The 19,266-nt window shown below is 37.4% G+C and overlaps 1 protein-coding gene across 1 annotated transcript in view; it reads right to left on the reverse strand.

Annotated features, from left to right (window-relative positions):
- Positions 1-17,392: 17,392 nt before the first annotated feature.
- SPEF2 (sperm flagellar 2) overlaps positions 17,393-19,266 on the reverse strand; it is an 89,236-nt gene continuing 87,362 nt past the window's right edge. Inside the window, exon 39 of the mRNA XM_049795788.1 lies at positions 17,393-17,541. Coding sequence (XP_049651745.1) covers positions 17,458-17,541 — 84 coding nt within the window. The 3' untranslated portion in view covers positions 17,393-17,457. The remainder of the gene's footprint in view (positions 17,542-19,266) is intronic.

Genomic DNA, 19,266 nt, shown 5'->3' on the forward strand with positions numbered 1-19,266 from the left:
CAGAACCAGACACAATACTCTCATAAGAGTCTCACAAATCCTTGTGTGCTGGGATATTATCATCACTGCAGTTCTCCACATTCTTGTGCTTATGCATTATGGATCACAACAGTTGTTTTAACTGCTGCATCTACCGGTATAGCCTGCTGAATTACATGGCCACAGTCTTACCTAACTTCACTTTGGAGCCATTAGTCCCCTGAGCTCAGACCTTTATCTAATAAAAAGGATGAGAGAGTGCAAACATTGACCAGATGATATACCAAACTGACTTCTGGGAATGTGATGCTGCCGTTGAGAGCACACCTATTTTGGTCAGGTCCACTTGGGTCACTAATTGCTTAATTTCATGGGGTCGTTACTTGCCTTGCTCACATGCCTTCCCTAAAAGCTGCAGTCAATCTCCCAGTTGCTTGGTCTGCATAGCTGGGCTACTCACCATGGGCTGGATGGATGTCATCACAGTTAGAGAGAGTTAAGTTTCATTAGGGAATACATTACCCAAAGTGGCTCTGATGAACAGAGCAAGAGTCATTATTTCCAGTTTCAGCACTATGGTTTAAGAGGGATGTTGCCTTCGTGGAGGCAGTGGAAGAACAAAAATAAGAGGAGGGGTGGAAATCATAGTGCACAGGGAAAGGTGGAAAGACAGATCTTGGTGACTGCAGGGGCAGCACAAGCAGGACAAGGTGACCTGCAGTGGGAGGGCTCACCCATCTTATGCTCTCCTGAATGACCAGCATGGTGCTTGTGGAGAAGTTTGCCAGTATCTGTGCAATGTCAGCATCACATGAACAGGAGCCAGGGCCCCAGAGAGAAAGAAGACAAAAGGCCTAGCTGTTTGTTGGGTCTCTGCACACAGACATGGTGCAGAATATATTGCCCTGAAGTTATGCCTTCTTGTAATTTAGTAGGTGACTGAACCGACTGTATTACAGGGCTTTTTCCTTGCTCTGGGAGCAGTGTAGGCCAAGAAGGAGCTTTTTGTTTGCTATTCACCTTACTGAACAATACAAGCTCCACTGGCAAGAGCTCTTTGCAGTCAGCAGAGGTGTATGTGCTGCAGGAGGAGCTGGCTACCTGCAGAACCTCAGAGGGGCCAGTCCGTTCCCCCTCCTTCCCGGCTCCTGCAGCAGCTCCCTTCTTGCACTCTGTCTTGCACAGCATCAGCCAATGCTTTCTACCATTATACAAAACAGATTTCTCTCCACAAAAATGCATACAGGAAAGTTAGGTATATGCTGTCTTTTACTTTTTTACATGCGTATGGATTAACATCACATACTGCTGTCTGGACTTGTGGGGATGGCACTGAGTTTTGTACACAAGACACAATTTTTATCTTAGCTTTCGCTCTACGGGGGGTTATATGCGAGGGGTGTTGCCTTCAAAGTCTAGGGAAATGTCAAAGCCAAGTCAGAAATTGATCACAGTCATATGAACCTGTGCTAAGGCCTTATGTGAAAGTGAAGCGACGCTGGTGAAAAACAATAAACATGGATTGCTTACAGGTTACGGAGACTGCCCAACCTTTCAGTGACCTTGGCCTGAGGTGGAGTTTGTAACAAAACATGAAAACAGGCATACCTCCCCTAGTTTCACTTTTCAAAGCGAACACTGCAAGCCCAGCCCCAGTGCAGCCAAAGTTTAACTGCTACAACCAGTGAGAAACAGGAGTATATGGTGAGATCCTCCACAACCACAGATACACCACTTATTAGTTCAAGATCATTATGTTGATGTGTACAGTGTCACATTGTAATTCCCTATGCAAACTTCATCACATTTATAACATCAGTGAAAATTTTTAGTGCTTGCCAATGCTTCGCTTATTTGCTTCTCTCATCAACACCTTTTTTTTCATGCTGAAGCACTCAGCTTTTGTGTATGCTTATGTGAAGCAAACTTTGCAGGGACAAGGGAGTTGCATTGCAAACGTACTGGAATCATAGCGTCACACTTCCTCAGCTGTTGTGTTTAAATTTTGCAGCTTTCTGATAATTGCAGAGAAAAAAAAATTCAAATTGGAATCTTCCAGTTTAGCTCCCACTCTAGGAAAAGATTTTCAAAGTAATAAGGTAAAAGATGGGGGGGGAGGGGGGGATCATTTCAGTGAGATTTGTGCTTCTCGGCCACTGCAAAGCTTTTGAAAATCCTATGATAAAACTTTTGTTACCTAATATTTGTCTTGATTTTCACAGCTCTTCTACACCCTTCATTGATCTCTAAGATGTTGGTCATTACCTCTAAAGATCTGACTATTTATTTGAGTAACTAAAAATAGATTTCTGCGCCTCACTTTAAGGAACTGTCTTGCAAAGGACTGTCTGTAGTTTCTTCTGCAGGATAATATTTACAAGGCTGCTGCTCCAGAAAACGTTCCTTCCATTTTACTGCCCCTTTGCCTAACTATGGGGTTCCATGGGGCAGTTTTGTTGATTACTGTGGATTGTCATTCAGCAGTTATGAAAATATGTATGTATAACATTTTGGAGAAATGCCCAGAACTGGGAGTGGTTTTATGTTGATTCATTCAGGACTTAGACTATGTACAAGGAGTACTAATTTCCTTCTACGAAGACGTCACAAAAGGATTGGCGATAGATAGAAATGCATTTTCATTTGAAGCGCTGGCGTTGCTAAGCACAGTTTTAAAGGCATACAGAGGTTGCAGTCATTCCCCCTTCCCAGGGCAGATCGGCTGCACAGGTTGCCTAGGTCTGTTGCAGTTACATTCAGCCCCACAGCAAAGAAGATGTAGACACCATCACAAACATGCTTTGTAAAAGTGAAGTGGAATCAATCTATTTACAGCACACTGATTTGTGCCTATTGATAACAATTTTTAAGATAAGTAAATATTAGCTTCATTTCATAGAGAGGGAATTCACTCTGCAATGTGAACTATGAATCCTGCCAGCATCCTGATCATTCAGGAGCCTTTTTTGTCCACCTGTCCATCTAATTCAAATACCCGAAAAAGATCAGAAATTTGGAAGAGGAATTGAACACTGAACGCTGTTTGTTAGGAAAGCAGATTGGAAAAAGCACCAACATTTTAACAGAACTGCATGGTTTGGAGTACTTTGTACTTCTGCCCAACTGGAGACTTAGTGAAGGCAACCTCCTTAGCAGTAATTAGTAGCTGAAGGGACTATATGAATGAACGTGCATTTCCAGTGAAATCATGGTAGCTGTCAAACTGAGTTTGGGAAAATCAGGATTTTAACCAACCACAATGTTACCTCATGAACCATGATTTTATAATCAGAAAGTAATAACAATAATAAAACCTTTCACTTCTGCTCCTTTCTGAAATCACAGAAAAGCTGTACCAAAAATAAGTGAATTCTTAATCTTGAGAAATTTTGATTTGCAATTTTATGTCAGCTTCACTTTATTTTCTCTAAAATTGTTCACTTATGTAAAACCATGATGTGAACTCTAGGTTTAACTAAGTAGCTGATCAGAGCAGCAAGGGATGTAGGGTGGGAAATGCACCATGAGCCAGAGCAGGACATGGGCATGTTCTGTCTCTGCCACAAATATACAGCTTTGGGTCCTATATAGGTATGCTGAATCTGTCCCAAGCACCTTTGCTATCTAACGGTGGTTTATGCTGTCACAGAAGTGGTATTTTAACAAACAAACACATGCAGAATCTTGAAGTTTCCTGACAATTGACTCATATGCACATACAAACGAGAAAATGGTGTTCAGATAGGAAGCTATCAAAAAACTGTTTTCCTGTTTACATAGCAGACCCAATACTTACAGCTTGAAAAGTTTATTATAGTCCTGAATACTATTAAAACATTTTTACTAATATAAAAATTACCAACAATTCACATGCACTGAAAACCTGAAATTTTCTGTTCCAAGGTAAGAATACAGTTGATGAAACAGAGGGTTCAACAATAGCTAGCAACAGAGAAGATAGCAGCACTGGGGACTATGGAGAGTTAAACCACTTTAACTGGTTTGAACTGGTTTCTTAGTTGAGCTAAAAAGCCTCAGAACAGAGATTTTGGAAAGAGAAGCAGATTTGATAGCTGATTTGTTGCTGGTGATCAAGGTCCATAAATGTTGCCTGCTATGCTCAGAAGCAGTGGAACACAGCAGTGAGTGGGGGGCTTCCTGCACCAGTGGGATTTTGTCATAGACATCAGTGAGGCAAAGATAGCCCGCAGCAGCTGTTCCATTTGGCTTTCTAATTCTATTCCTATATTATTAACAAATAGTTGTAGGAGTAATGTTACTTTTATATAACTATTTGAAAATTGCTTTTTAGTTTAGTTGCTACAAACATCTGTACTTGGGTGTGAAGGGGACAATTATTATTAATGTATGAACCAGAATATCTGTTGCTCATTTCCCTCCCATTTTATCACCTCATATAAACAAGAATGTTATTGTAATTTACATTATCCAAATTATGCATGCATTATGCAAATTACTAAAAATGCAGAGGACTGATACGTAAAAAAGGAAAATCCTTAATCCAAAATTCAAATGAAGTTTATGAATCACAAGTACATTGGCATATCTTTGGCTTAGTTTGTGAATGCCTGGCTAAGATGAAAGGGGCTAAGTTTTTTTAAAAAGTTGATTGAAAAGAATAATTACAGTAACTACATATAGTGATGGATTTGACAGCTCTGCTAATGATGTGTCATGCAATTTACCTGAAAGCCTTTCATCTGCTGTAAAGCCACAAAAATCTAGTGCCTTCAAATCCACACAAGAATTTACTACATCTAAAAAGACAGTCTACAACAGTTATTTCAGATGACAAACTCCAACTGATTACCTTAACTAAAACTCAGCTCTTATACCACATTTCCGAATCTTCAAGGAAATACAGAAATTCATGTTACCATGTTTTGTTCCATGTCTTCTTTTAAACTTATTACCTAATAGACTGTTTTGTTGTGTAGAAATAAACAATGGTACCTCTGAAAAAACATTGACCACTGTAGATTTTTTATTTACCCTAAAGATGTACAAGTGGTTCATTTAGGTGTGGGTGCGACGTGACACTTTTGCCTGTGGTTTATGTGCTAGAACTGTTTTATCTAATGAGCCACTAGCATGCAGGCAACCTGCTGCTGGTTGTATGCATTGGGAATGAATGATTGTGGTCTGCATGTTTCTCATAGATCAGCACTCTACAGTTACTTAATTGCATAAGAGAAATCTCCGTCTTTTGAAGAAGTTTCACTTCTCACAGGTGAAAATGGAAAAACCTAGCACTTGGCAAGATGCAAAATCTTCCCTTCCCCTTCCCCTTCCCTTTCACCTTCCCCTTCTCTTTTCCTTTTCCTTTCCTTTTCTTTTTCCCTTTCCCTTTCCCAACCATTATAGTCTTGAGAGGTTAATCCTACACAGCTTGGATGCCAGCCAACCTGGGCTTAGCATCAGGGCATGATAGTCTTTGACCATTTTTTATTTAGTAATATAGACATAGCCTGGGCATATTTCTACTGTCTGAGAGTAGGTCTCAAGTGTCTGCTAAATACCTCAAGTAATGTTCTTCATCATCTCCTTCCTTCCGTCTTTCTGTCACTCCCCCCTTTCCCTTCCACCTCCTTCAACGCAGTCCCTGGGATTTGTCAGCTTCTGCTTCTGTCCTTCCTCTCCTTTCTCTCTCAGTGATGCCCCTCAGAAGCACTACTCATTAGTTTTGCCCAAAATGCTAGTTGAACCATAAAAAAACTGAACAGCAGACCTGAAGAGGAAATAAATTAGAGCTTCCTACTACAATGCCACCACCACTTTTAAAATAACCTTTTTAACAAATGAGGTTAACTGGACCTAATTTCATGTCTATTCTAGTCCTCCAGAGTCAGTTACAGACACTCTGAAGAGGTAGAGAGATACTCGCCCTTTCTGACCACATGAAGGCAAGAATCTCTGCAGAAAAAAAATAAGTTTCTAAATAATACTATTGACTCTGCATTTGAAAACCACACAAGATTATGTAAAAGAGGATGGAGAGGTCCTCCAGCACTGCAGTAGTCTGACAAAGGATGTCTTTGCCATCTTTTCAGATAGCAGGAAAAAAGTGACCTGATATGGAATTTCCTGAGGTTATTTCAAATGCTTAAAACATGGGTTAAACTAAAGTATGTAAATGACTATAACTGAGTCAGTGCTGCTACAGCAATTACTGAGACACTCATTTCATTTGTTTTGGCTGTCTGAAGTTACTAAAGCCCTTCACTTTTACATAAGCATGTGTGGTGGTTTAACCCCAGCCAGCAGCTAAGTACCACGCAGCCGCTCACTCACTCCCCCCATCCAGTGGGATGGGGGAGAAAATCAGGAAAAAAAGTAAAACTCGTGGGTTGAGATAAGAACAGTTTAATAGAAGAGAAAAGAAGAAACTAATAATGATAATGATAACACTAATAAAATGACAACAGCAATAATGAAAGTATTGGAATGTGCAAATGATGCGCAGGGCAATTGCTCACCACCCGCCGACCGACACCCAGCTAGTCCCAGAGCAGTGATCCCCCGCGCCCACTTCCCAGTTCCTATACTAGATGGGATGTCCCATGGTATGGAATACACCGTTGGCCAGTTTGGGTCAGCTGCCCTGGCCGTGTCCTGTGCCAACTTCTTGCGCCCCTCCAGCCTTCTTGCTGGCTGGGCATCAGAAGCTGAAAAATCCTTGACTATAGTCTAAACACTACTGAGCAACAACTGAAAACGTCAGTGTGTTATCAACATTCGCATACTGAACCCAAACCATAGCACTGTACCAGCTGCTAGGAAGACAGTTAACTCTATCCCAGCTGAAACCAGGACAGCATGACAATCAATTTAATGCAAGGACCTTTTAAACACAGTAACGTATGATGATCTAAATTAGGTCAGCTTGTATTTGTGAGTGTGTTAGAAGTGTAACCTATTCAGATCAAATTAGGTCAGCTTGCAGTGTCCTGCTTATGAAATACGCCTCTAGAACAGGAGGTACAAAATCTGTCAAAACATTAACTGAGAAAGGCAGAGCAACTTGGGAGAACATCACCTTCTGTTTCAGATCAGTGTACCTATATTTGCCCCTTATAACTGGAAGTGAAAAAACATACCAGCAACATACCTTTCCTTAGACAGTGTAATTATGTATCTCCTCCTCCAATACCATTTACCTGTTGATTTCTATTGTATGTCTGGCTGAATATAATTGCTTAATCAGCCAGATGAATATCATCAAGGGTATTCTACAACATATTCTCTGCTTGCACAGAAAAACCAGCAATATAAAACCTGCACTTTCTGATCTTTAATTTCATGAAAGTATTCCAGTCTTTCTAAGTGTTAATTTTTCATGCTTATGCATTCTTTGGCTAAGGAGAAGCAATATGATAACATATATTAGTACATTCTTTTTAGGTATACAGCTTCTTCCCTCACTAAGCCCCTGAAAACAATGCTTTTTTTTTCCCTAAACCATCTGCGTGTAAGCCATGCTTGGTATTTATGTTATACTATATGTTCCTTTATTGATTAACATCTCTCTAATAATACAATACTACCAGAGTAAGATTGTTTTAGTCTCTTGCAGCTGCAGCTTAACTTCACTAATTCCCTGTAAAGAATTTTGATGATGACACATACAAATCTTCTAGCTTATAACTACGTGAATGAGATCAGTATTCTTAGCCCTTCATTACAGAAAACGTGGCATTCCTTACATGAAGGCAAACTTATGTGCAAAACTTTTACGCCTGTAATAGAAATTAACAAAACTTTTAGCCAGTCTTTCCGAAAACCTGCCTGGCCTCTGTTTTGTGTATGCTACACTCATCTGAGCTAAAAGCCTTTTTGAGACTAACAGTTTAATGCAGCCAGTGCCATTAACACAGCGTTGTGACAAGGTTATCTTGATAATCTCTGGTAAAATATTTTTCAAAATACTGCACAACTCCTGTCAAACAAATCTATTTCAACTTGATCAAGTGTAAGAATTTGCAAACCCATGTTATATGAGATTGAGTTTGCATTTCTACATATAGACCAGGTGAGTAACTGTTCAGTTCTGGTATCAACACTTGTCTGCAGATTAAAAAGGACAAATGAATAATGCAGATCTGAAAACGCGATTTACAACACTTAAGTCCATTTAACAGCTTAGCCTGTTCTCTAACTCTGAGAGTGCTTAGACCACTTATATGCACAAATAAAACTAACACAAAGGTGAGCTCAGTGTTTCATAACTAAACCTCCAAGAGCATTGATGTGATCAAGATCAGCTGTAATACTCTCTGGCAATGAATTAAACCTCTTGTACATTAAATAGTTTGCCTTTGTGTAAGGAATGCCACATGTTTTCTGTAGTGAAGGGCTAAGAATACTGATCTCATTCACGTAGTTATAAGCTACAGGCAAAAGACTTGTATGTGTCATCACCAAAATTCTTTACAGGGAATTAGTGAAGTTAAGCTGCAGCTGCAAGAGACTAAAACAATCTTACTCTGGTAGTATTGTATTATTAGAGAGATGTTAATCAATAAAGGAACATACAGTATAACATAAATACCCAAAATAGCACATCCCCCAAATCCCCTGCAGGTCCATGAAGAGCATAGCTGCTGCCAACTGTGCATGCTAAAGAAAACTGCATCCATATTCTGCAGTGGTATGAGGTCACTAATTTTCTAAGGGGATGTTAAATTTTAAACCTTTGTAACATATTTCTTTATATTTGGCCTTTCTACTTTAAGAACACATCAGAAAGCTTTGTTAGCAATTTATTGAGGATATAGAAGGTGGTAAAAGTGTTGTGAATATTAAAATAATACCTGATTTCTAGATAGGCTTAACATAAGTTAAACTGTAAAGTCTGACCAAATACTTGGCTTACTTGATTCCAGAACCTGAGCTCAGTAATATAGAGGAACATCCATACAGACATATAATGAAAGACATCAGAACTTAACTTTAATTTTCCTCTATAAATTAAAGATTAAGAAAATATTTGGTCATTCTATCTAGCTTCCAAAAGAAAGAAGGCTTTTCAGCTTAGAACGCAAAGCATAACAAAGTCCAGGCACTGGAGCATGAAGTTAGAATTCAATCTGAACAAGAGGTGCACATTTTTAAAAATTAGTGTAATTGTTAGAATAAGTTGGTGTCTGATGGTCTGCACTCTCTCCTAATCCCTTGCAATCATAAATGTACACTTTTCTAAAAACCATCAGGAAGAATTACTAGGCTTTTTGTGGGAACTTTAGGATGAAGTTTCTTGCAATCAAAGGTAAAATCTCCAGATGAAAACTTGGCTTAGTTTGAAAGCAGTAACAAACAGTCCACTGATTTTAGTAGAGACAAAAATTCACCCTATGAATATAAATGCTCCAAAACAAACTGATGGTAGGAAACAATCTTTGATTTTATCTGAGTACCAGCTCTTTTTTCTTTTTTCTTTTTTTTTTTTTTTTTTTTTTGAGTTTGTCCTCATTTTGTTCCTTGCCTTACCATTGTTTTTGTTGTTTGTATGTTCAGATGTGGGTAGTGGTAGAGAAGAGGAAACCTGTTTCTTACTTCTAATTCATCTGTTTCTGAGAAGCCACCCTAGCCCTTCCTTTGCTCAGCTTTGGATCTTTTAAGGAGTCTTGCATTTTAACTATTTGGGCTTACAATCAAGCATGAGAATAATGAAGAAACAGAGAGATTTTTCTCTTTAGCACCAGACTGAAGAAAGATCAATTCAAACTAGATAGTTTGCTTGGGGAAATGTAAAGCTGTGCTGATTGTCAAGTAGCCTATGTAATTCAGATAATGAGAGGTGAAAATATGCCATGGGCTAAGCTTCAGAGGGCTCATCTAATTCAACAGATTTTAAAGGAAGTGGTGGGGGAGGCTGAGGTAGTGAAAACATACTTCTTTTAAAGTAAAAGCTAATTGTTGCTAAAAGTGTTAAGCAGAACACCTGAAGAGATCAACGTTCATCTCAAAAAATAAGGAAAAAAGCTTCTATGGATTCTCTGAGATCCCACTGACATGGAACGAAGCTGAAACCTCCTGTTTCCTGCTCCCTTTACCACTGGAAGAATGGAAAAGAAGCATTTTTCAGAAAACTGATTTTTGTCTCCTAAGGATGTATGCATGCTGCAGAATGCAGTATGAAGTTCAGGTGCTCTAAGTTTAGCAATGGCACTACAATTACCAGCCTCTGTTTTTTTCAGCGAGACTCCAGTGCCTGAACTAGCTAATTAACTTTCTTGCAGCCAGCTTTGACACCCCTATATTACATTTCACTTGACAAAGAGATATATCCTTATTGCAGAACCCTAACCACAAGACCATCCTTCTTCCCTTTTAGGCTTCCTCCCAGAAACAATGTGAATGACATGCCCAGTTTAAAAACCACTGGTTTCACTGTGTCACTATTAATCATTATGAGGCTAAAAAGGAAAACATGATGCTAAATCAATTGCAACAGGTACTATCCGAAATTCAGCTGTCATGGTACTGCAAAGGGTTTTTTTGTGTTTAATCTAGCTCTGAGTACACAGGACCTTGAATTCCAGGTGATTTCAGCACATCCAGTTTTTAAAATACCCACAACAATTATTTGACTTTTTTACATACTGTTATTTCTATTAACAAATTAAAAATGCCCAATAAAAATCCTACATTGACATAATTAAATGTTATTTCTCTAGAAGTAGCAACAGTTCCACAGGACTGACTATGATGAAGACCTGCTCCTACACCTACCTTATGATAGCTATAATATCTGTGAAGTTCTGCAGTGGATCAGATTACAAATTCAATACTGATTATGCTGCAAGTAAAAAAAAAAAAAATAATCAAATCAAGCACAGAATGTAATTTGCTGGAAATGCAGCAATTCACAGTTAACCAGGATGTAATTAAACTTCTTCAGATGAAAACATTTTAGCTTTCTCTATGTATATATGTGTACATATATACACATATATATACACATACCTATTGGAAACAAGGAAAAGATGAACCACTGTTTTGAGAAAAAGAAGAGAGGAAAAATGAACTCTTTGCCTAAATTGAACTTTGAAGTGGGAGTGGGCACATTCTTTGTTACTGACAGGTACTGCTGCTACTTTTTAATTAACAGGTATGATATTCATACTGCGAGGTAAATACAGTTTTTTTCAAAGTACAGGCAACCCCTTGTGTTGTTAATGTAGCAAGGCCATGAGCTAGAACCTTGTCGAGCCTTGAGCTACTAAGTCAAAGCTCTGCTACTCTGAAGCATAAGGATGTCTAAAGATTTTGCTACTGAGCCATGACAGTGACAAATCGTGAATGTAGAGTGACTACAGAAGACAAAGGAAATGAAATTCAAAACGTTTCAGAGAATCTTTAAATGAAGAATAGAATATTCAAAGGTCCGGAAATTCCCCCCTACATTTACCTTTACAATATGAATGCTTCCAAACTAAATAAAGGCAGTGATGTTTTATTTCTATTTTCTTTGTTATAACTATTGAATCAATTTTTGTGTATCAATTAACAATAAATTGCATAATGCGTACATGGCAAAGCCATAGGTGAAATCTAGCCCACGTTTAAAAGTCACAGTGGGAGATATCATTTCTGCTTAACAGCAGTGCTACCTGGAGATAGCCAAAGTCATACCTCTTGATCTCAGTAATGAAAGGATGTTCACTTTTTCATTGCTCTCATCATGGTGCTCATAAGATAAGCAAAGATACTGGATAGCTTTCTCATGTATTTTCATCTTCAGAAGAACTGGTTGTTAAAAGCCACTTAGTTATGCTTGTGTCACACCAATTAAGTAAATTATTTTTGCAGGGTACAATTGAAAATAATATATTTAAGATCATAGAATAATTCAGGAAGGAATTTACAGAGGCTATCTATTTCAACCTCTTGCTCAAGCAGCGTCTAGCATGATGTCAGAACAGTTTTCCCAGGGCTTTATGCAGTCAGGTCTTGAAAACCTCCAAGGACACAAGACTGCACAGCCTCCCTGCATAACCTGTTCCACTGCTGGACTGTTCCTATGGGGAAAAAAGACTTCACTTTCCTCTGCTCAGAACCAGTCATGTTTCAAATGATGCCCACTGTCTTCTGTAGTCACTCTACATTCACGATTTGTCACTGTCATGGCTCAGTAGCAACATCTTTAGACATCCTTATGCTTCAGAGTAGCAGAGCTTTGACTTAGTAGCTCAAGGCTCGACAAGGTTCTAGCTCATGGCCTTGCTACATTAACAACACAAGGGGTTGCCTGTACTTTGAAAAAAACTGTATTTACCTCGCAGTATGAACGCCATGCACCACAGTGGAGAATCCAACTCCATCTTCTTGATAACTGTGTCACAGGTATTGTAAAACTACTGTTAAATTCCCTCAAAGCCTCCTATTCTCTAAGCTGAACAAGCTCAGATCCTTCAGTGTCTCCTCTGCTGGCAAGTGCTCAAGCCCCCAACCCTCTTAGTGGCCCTCCACTGCCATTTGTTGACATCTTTCTGGTATTGGGAGGCTCAAAATTGGACACACAATCTAGACATAGTGAGTGCTGATTGCTGGAGGATAATGACTTTTCTCAAACTACTAGCTATGTTCCTGCTAACACACACCAAGATGCTGTTGGTCTTTGCTGCCAGGGCACACTGCTGGCTCATGTTCAGGTTGCTGTCCACCAAGATGCTCAGGTCCTTTTCAGCAGAGCTGCTCCCCAGCTGGAAAACCCCTGGTGTTTGTCATTGCGACAAGTTACTCCTTCTAAAGGGGCAGCCTTTTGCATCTGTCCTTGAATTTGCAGGGATCTCCTATGATGATATGTCAAACTGCAGAATCTTAATTACACATAATACTTAATAAAAAAAATTATTTCCCACTGTCAAGGAAATTTTGTAAAATCAGGAATGACATAAAATTGCTTTTATACTTACAAATGTGCATATTTGTTGCAGAATCTGTTAGAGGTACAAAAGCAGCACCAAAGCAAGTAATTTGTACTGATAAAGTGAACAACATTACATCTTTTGAAATATTTTGATTATTGTTGTTTTAATTTCATGTCTATAATATTGCAAATAATTTTGTGCAGTATGCTTGATTTTCAGATTGTATCTATCATTCTGTGCTTCTTTGAATGGTTTGGGGGACTTCTCTTTAGCAGCCTTCACGTGTTAAGAAAATTCAGCACAGCTAAGAGGCTTTTCACAAAATGTCTTGCTTCACGTATGAAAAATATGAAAAGAAACCATGGCTGAACTTCAAGCTCAGTGGAAATTTTGAGGTATGGACCACAGAGCAGATTGAGGAACTCTTCTTGCTATTATGGTGACAATGTAACACCACATAGCCACATTTTAAAGTGAAAAAAAAATACTGTCTTTAAAACTGTTCTTCTTACTTGTAAATTTTGTAATCATCCTGTACCATACTCTCCTGAGGGGTGTGCCTGGAGGGATTCTACTTATGTAAAGGAATGGATCACACCCCTGAAACAGACTAGTATGGAGTCTGAATTCTTTAGAAAATGAAATGTTGAGCTTGATTTATGCAGAGAGATTTTATGTGAATCAATAGAAGTGTAGGAGACATTCTAATTCAGCAGCACTTTGGGGGTTTGGGGTTTTTTTGAAAAAACATTTTTTGCAGGGATGGAATACAAGTAATTTTGATTATGATAAGAAAATTGTTAATATAAACTCCCTTGCATCTTTTCTAAGGCAAACTATCCAGGGCATTTTCTACGCAGCACACACAAGAATACCTGAAATAAGTGAAGTTAAGGAGTAGAGGAAATAAAACATTAAAAGATAGCATGCTGTGAAAACAGGATCAAACACAATTAACTGAAAGCCAAACTAATTTTTCAAGTTTTGTTTTTAATTATGTATTTTACTATCAAAAGTGCAGTTATTTCTTGTTTCAGTTCCCATCACAAACTGGATTTAAAAGAACTATCTATCTTGATTTTACAACTCTGTGATGAGGAAATTGCTGCAACATTTAGCAAGTTGCTTCAACAGTTAATCTACTTCCCTGTTAAAAATTTGCATGTTACTTTGAAGCCTAAGGTTCCAGCCATTGAATCTTGCTTGTCTTTGTCTACCAGAATGAAGATGCCTTACTTGGATTCTTGTAATCTGATATCTGAACACCCATTAAGGTTTGCTTTGATGAAGCAAAAGGACTGACTTCCTTGAATTTTCTGGTATAAGACATGATTTCCCATAATTCTTGTGGTTCTTCTCTGAACACTTTCCAGTTTTCAACATCCTGCTTGAAGCGTAGATTTGAAGACTGAACATGATACAACTGTAACTCCATCAAATCTGACTGCAAATGTACTCAGCATTCCCCCTTCACAAATACAAGGAGCTCTTTCATGTCTGGGCTCCAGCATTAGGCTGGGAACAAAAAGTCTATTGAATCACTACTGTGATACTCAATTATACTCAAGTAGTAACTTCACAAAAATAAGTTGCTATTGTCAGGGCATACATTCTTTGCTTTTCAAATTATGCCTTTAATTTACCACACAGAAATATGCACTATTTGACACTTCACCATGCAATCCAGTTCACTTTTTATTATTTGGCATTGCTCCACAATTTGCACTTACTTTCAAACTTTATCAGTAATGATTTTATGTTCTGTTCTAGGCCATAGGTAAAGTATATAAACAGTGTCTGACAAAGGAGTAACACTTGAGGAACCTTACCTAAATAGTAATTTATGATTTCCAGTAGCTGAAGTAACCTTTTACCTCACTCAGATTTACAGATGGTAGGCAAACCTTTCTGAAAACAATGCCTTTTATTTTCACATGGAGAAGTGCAGTATGCAAAGTCAGAATTTAACACTTAGTAATTAAAGCTGGCTTTTATTAAAGAAACTAAGTATGAAACAAAAGTAAAAATTTAGAGATTCCGAAACATGCAAAAGGCAAGAACTGCACTGTAATTTTTTTCTATCCACATAATATTTTCACATAAGAAGAAAAAAGCCAAAGTCTTGTATGAATGTATATATCTCTGTAGGGTTTCAAGAACATTGGGGATAATATTTTTACCAAGTTGTATGTGCTATGTGAAGAAATGATTCTGGTAACAAAGCAGATTAATTTGTATGCATCATAGTCTGTTGTCATAAGTAAAACGAGGATGTTGAGGTTTTAGCATGGTTTGTGGGGGCACAACAAAGTTACATCTGTTTCTAAGATAGTACTTAGCTACAATGTGCCGGTGTGGTTAGCACAAAATATGTAGAGTGAAGAGACACAACATTATCTGCCTGAAGTGATAATCTTACTGAGTTCTATTCTGAGCTTCATATATCACATATAGATGCTTTGATCTGCTACCGCTAGACTACCAGCTTTCCTTTCAAAATTTGACTGCCTTTAATTAACAAACAAACCTGCCATTATTGACATCAGCAAGTTCTAAAAACCCAAAAAAATGTTTATTATTTTATCATGACAGAAAACAAAATGTATTTTACAGGTAGGTCTGCTAGTCATTGTCTAACTATAACTATGCCAGTTTCTCTTTTTTGTATGCTGCTCTTGCTTTTTTGATACATAATTGTTTTATACCTCAAGCAGGCAATTTAGAAACCTCATTAGGAACATCAGCAAATGTTATGCAATTACTATAATATGTCATGCATGCTTGGCTAAAAAGTAATAAACTTAGTTACATTAAAAATGTAAAAGTATTCTGTGCAGATAGCACATCTCAACAAAGGGCAAAGGTTTGTGGTTCCCTATGAGTTAGCTGACTTCAATGGGACTATTTGTATTCTTAGAGAGCATCATATGTTTGAGTACTTTGCTGAATCAAACTAGGGAAAGGAAGCTTTAAATGTTTTGTGTAATTGTTACCAATTACTGCCAAATGCAGAAAAAAATATGCCAGAATCATGGAGCAGTGTTCAGCTATGAGTAGGCTCCTTGGAAGTATTTACTTATTAATTATGTTTCTAAGCTAGTAAGACAATGTAGAATGCACAAGGTTTGCTAACATCTTGGGCAGCTGACAGATTGCAAATTAGAAGGTATACCGAGTTCAGATAATCACAGTTATCTACTTGCTATGTTCAATCTTCAGAAAACTTGAAACTGTAGATCAGAAGAATGAGTACCACTGAAAACTGAGGGTTTATTAGACATCTCAATGATGAATTCCAGAGGAATTTATTACAAAGAGTAGTCTAAAATTTATGTTAAAAAGTTCCATGAACAAATAGTTCCTATCGTCTTACAGTTAGCCATAACTAGCCACAAGAGAACAGCAAAGTTGAATAAAACATCAAGAAAACACAAACATCCTATTAGCAAGAAAATTTCTATGAAAACTGTTCCAGAACAACTTCCAGGAAAACAGTAAGAGTCAGACTGGATACAGAAAAAGAAGCAACAACTTCAGCAGTACATAAAGTAGAATGTTTCACCAAGACTCTGCTTCACCTCCCACAGAAGGCAACATCCGCTAGGTGTCATCGTGTGCCACGGAGATTTTTAGGCAAACACCTACCATACCTGAACACCTGCAATGTGTCTCTGGAGTTTATGGTGCCCTTGAATACACTGTGCTGATTAAAAAAGGACTTTTAGCTGATTACCGAAAACAATTGTGTGGAACCCCACTGCACATTCTAGTCACTACCGATATCATGTGCAGAATCAGCAGTGGAACTACAAGTGGTGTAGCACCTACTTTACTGCTTCAGTTGGGGCCTGCTCAGTGCAACATGGTGGGAGGGGACGCTACTGAGGAGCAGGACCCTGTGACACCCATACCCTTGGGCTCTGTGCAGTGCTGCACTGGAGGAGCCTGCAGATTTTCAGTGGGTGGTAGCAGAGTTGAGCTGTAATGGAAGGTGAGAAATAGAAAGGTCGGATAACAAATATTCATCATGTCTGCTGTCAACCAGCACTCCATTTTCATGTACGTGGTGTCCTTTTAGTAGTTTATCCTGATCTTAGAGAAAGCAGTGTTTTGATTTACTTATTTTATTAGCTATGAATTGCAACAAGTTTTCAAAAATTAATTGATTACAACATTTAATTCATTAAAAATTAATGAATCAATAAACTATACACATAACAAAACGTGACCAGATATCTTAGCTCACCTGTAAGAACTAGACGTACTCTGTTCTTATACCAATTATTAATGAAGACACTATCAGCTCTATTTAAGGTCAGAAACAGGTTTAATTTTATTTTGAATTATCATCAGATTAGTTAGTATGAACTAATATGAACTAACTATAACTTTTTCTGTTTGGTTGTGGTTTTTGTTTTTTTTTAATTTAAAGTAACAGCAAATGTGTAATTGCAATGGGGTTTTGCTTTTACAACAACAAACAATCCTTTCCCATGGAAGGCAGGACTGGAGATCTAAGACACATTTCTTACAAACTTAAAAAAAAAAAGAAGAAGATTTCTTAATGTTCATGAACAACGATTTTTCATACATTGATGTCTTTACATGTGGTGTTTTTTCCGTCAGTTGACTGTGCTTGTTCGGATCTTTGGAGAAAGTTTTCAATATCCTATGAAAAGGAAAATGAAACAGTAAAAGGTCATTTCATGTCACAGCCTTATCTACCTTAAATCTTGTAATAATAATGTCTGTCTTTCCATGGGGTGACCTTTCTAACTAGTGAGTAGAAGATTATGATGAAAAACTAACTTCAGTGGAGATACATTGCTATAAATTATACTTTCCCTAGGTTACATAAGATGTCTTGCAGAAGGGCACTAAAACCAACATTACCATAGCACTATGTATGTTCAGTGCACTCATGAAAACATAAACATACAGTGACAGTTGTGGAAAGAACATTCTTCATGGCAAATTCTAAAAGAGTCCCTAAAGTATCATTAATATCATGCCATTTTCATGTTATCCACACAATATCATTGCCTTCAGCAGTTTTACAAAACTACAGTGTGTTAAAATGCAGTTCTTAAAGTAAGCAGAGATCTTAAGCATCAGCTTAAACTTATCAGTAAAGAGAGGTATTAAGACTGTTGTTTAAACCAGCTAGTATTATTCAGAACATACAAAGACACATTCTTCAATAAAGTTTCATTTTTAATATGTCATATTTCAGGCTGAACTTAAACAACACTCCAAGGAGACAGAAATAAAAAAAAATAAGTAACTAACATTTGGCATAAACCACCCACATTTAGTTAATTTTTTCACAGCTCTGCATTCTTTATAACACATTGTTTGATTTGTTAATATTTGATAATTTTGTATTAGCACAATCTTCTCTATTTCCAATTTGAGCAATACTATCCATTGTGTAAGTAGGATGAACAAGGAATTTTTGATTTAAAAAGTAATGTGCTGAATGGTTAATAAAAAGATAGATAGTAATTTAACTTCCTAGCATTTTCTGGTATTGTCAACATATATTTCCTTTAGGAGAATAATTACCAGTCAGAATTTTTATAAAATAAAATAGTTCAAATTCAAATACATACTCCTATAGGTATTTTGTGCATACTTTAAAGACATGACCTTTTTTCAAAAGCAAAAATGGCATGTATGTAATGATGCCTCACATGCCTTGCAAAATATCAGGAGCATTATACAGAAGAACCATTTTTAAAGATAATTTTACCAGTCCTTTGTTTTGGAAGGTAGTACTAACATTTATCTTTGACTCTAAGAAATACTTCAGTATAAGGAGGCCTTTTTCAGCACAATGAGTCAGAAAAAGGAGTTTCAATTCCGGTTCAACAGAAGTAAATGTTAGTAAATGGAACCTTCAGCAAGTTCATTATCAGTACTTATCATTACCACATGAAGTAGATGGGGATCTCAGTAAACTGTAGTGCTTCTGGCGTGATAGAATGTGAATTTTATTATGAGAGTTCTAAATATAAAGTACGAGTATATGTTCCTGTAAAAAATAAGTTTGAGAAAGCTACTGCTGATCATTGTGGAGCAAATGATATCTAGGGATGCATCCAATACTTTCATTGTGTGGGAAGTGGAAATTTTATGCTCTAGCAATGCCACAGAAATATATGTTAAATATCAGTCTAAAAGTAAGAATGGTATGATTGAAATTTATAATTAGATGCAGAAAAGAGAGTGACAGAACAGCATTTAAGAATGAAGAAAAGTTTCCTCTGGACAGACTTTACTTATGTAACTACCAGTTTTGCGAGGAAACCAAAACTAAATAACCTCAAAACACTGGAGAAATAGTACTGCAACAGATTTACTATGTCTGTGTTTAATGAAACAAACAATTTTT

Source organism: Accipiter gentilis, chromosome Z (assembly GCF_929443795.1).
Source record: "Accipiter gentilis chromosome Z, bAccGen1.1, whole genome shotgun sequence".
Classification (NCBI taxonomy): domain Eukaryota; kingdom Metazoa; phylum Chordata; class Aves; order Accipitriformes; family Accipitridae; genus Astur; species Astur gentilis.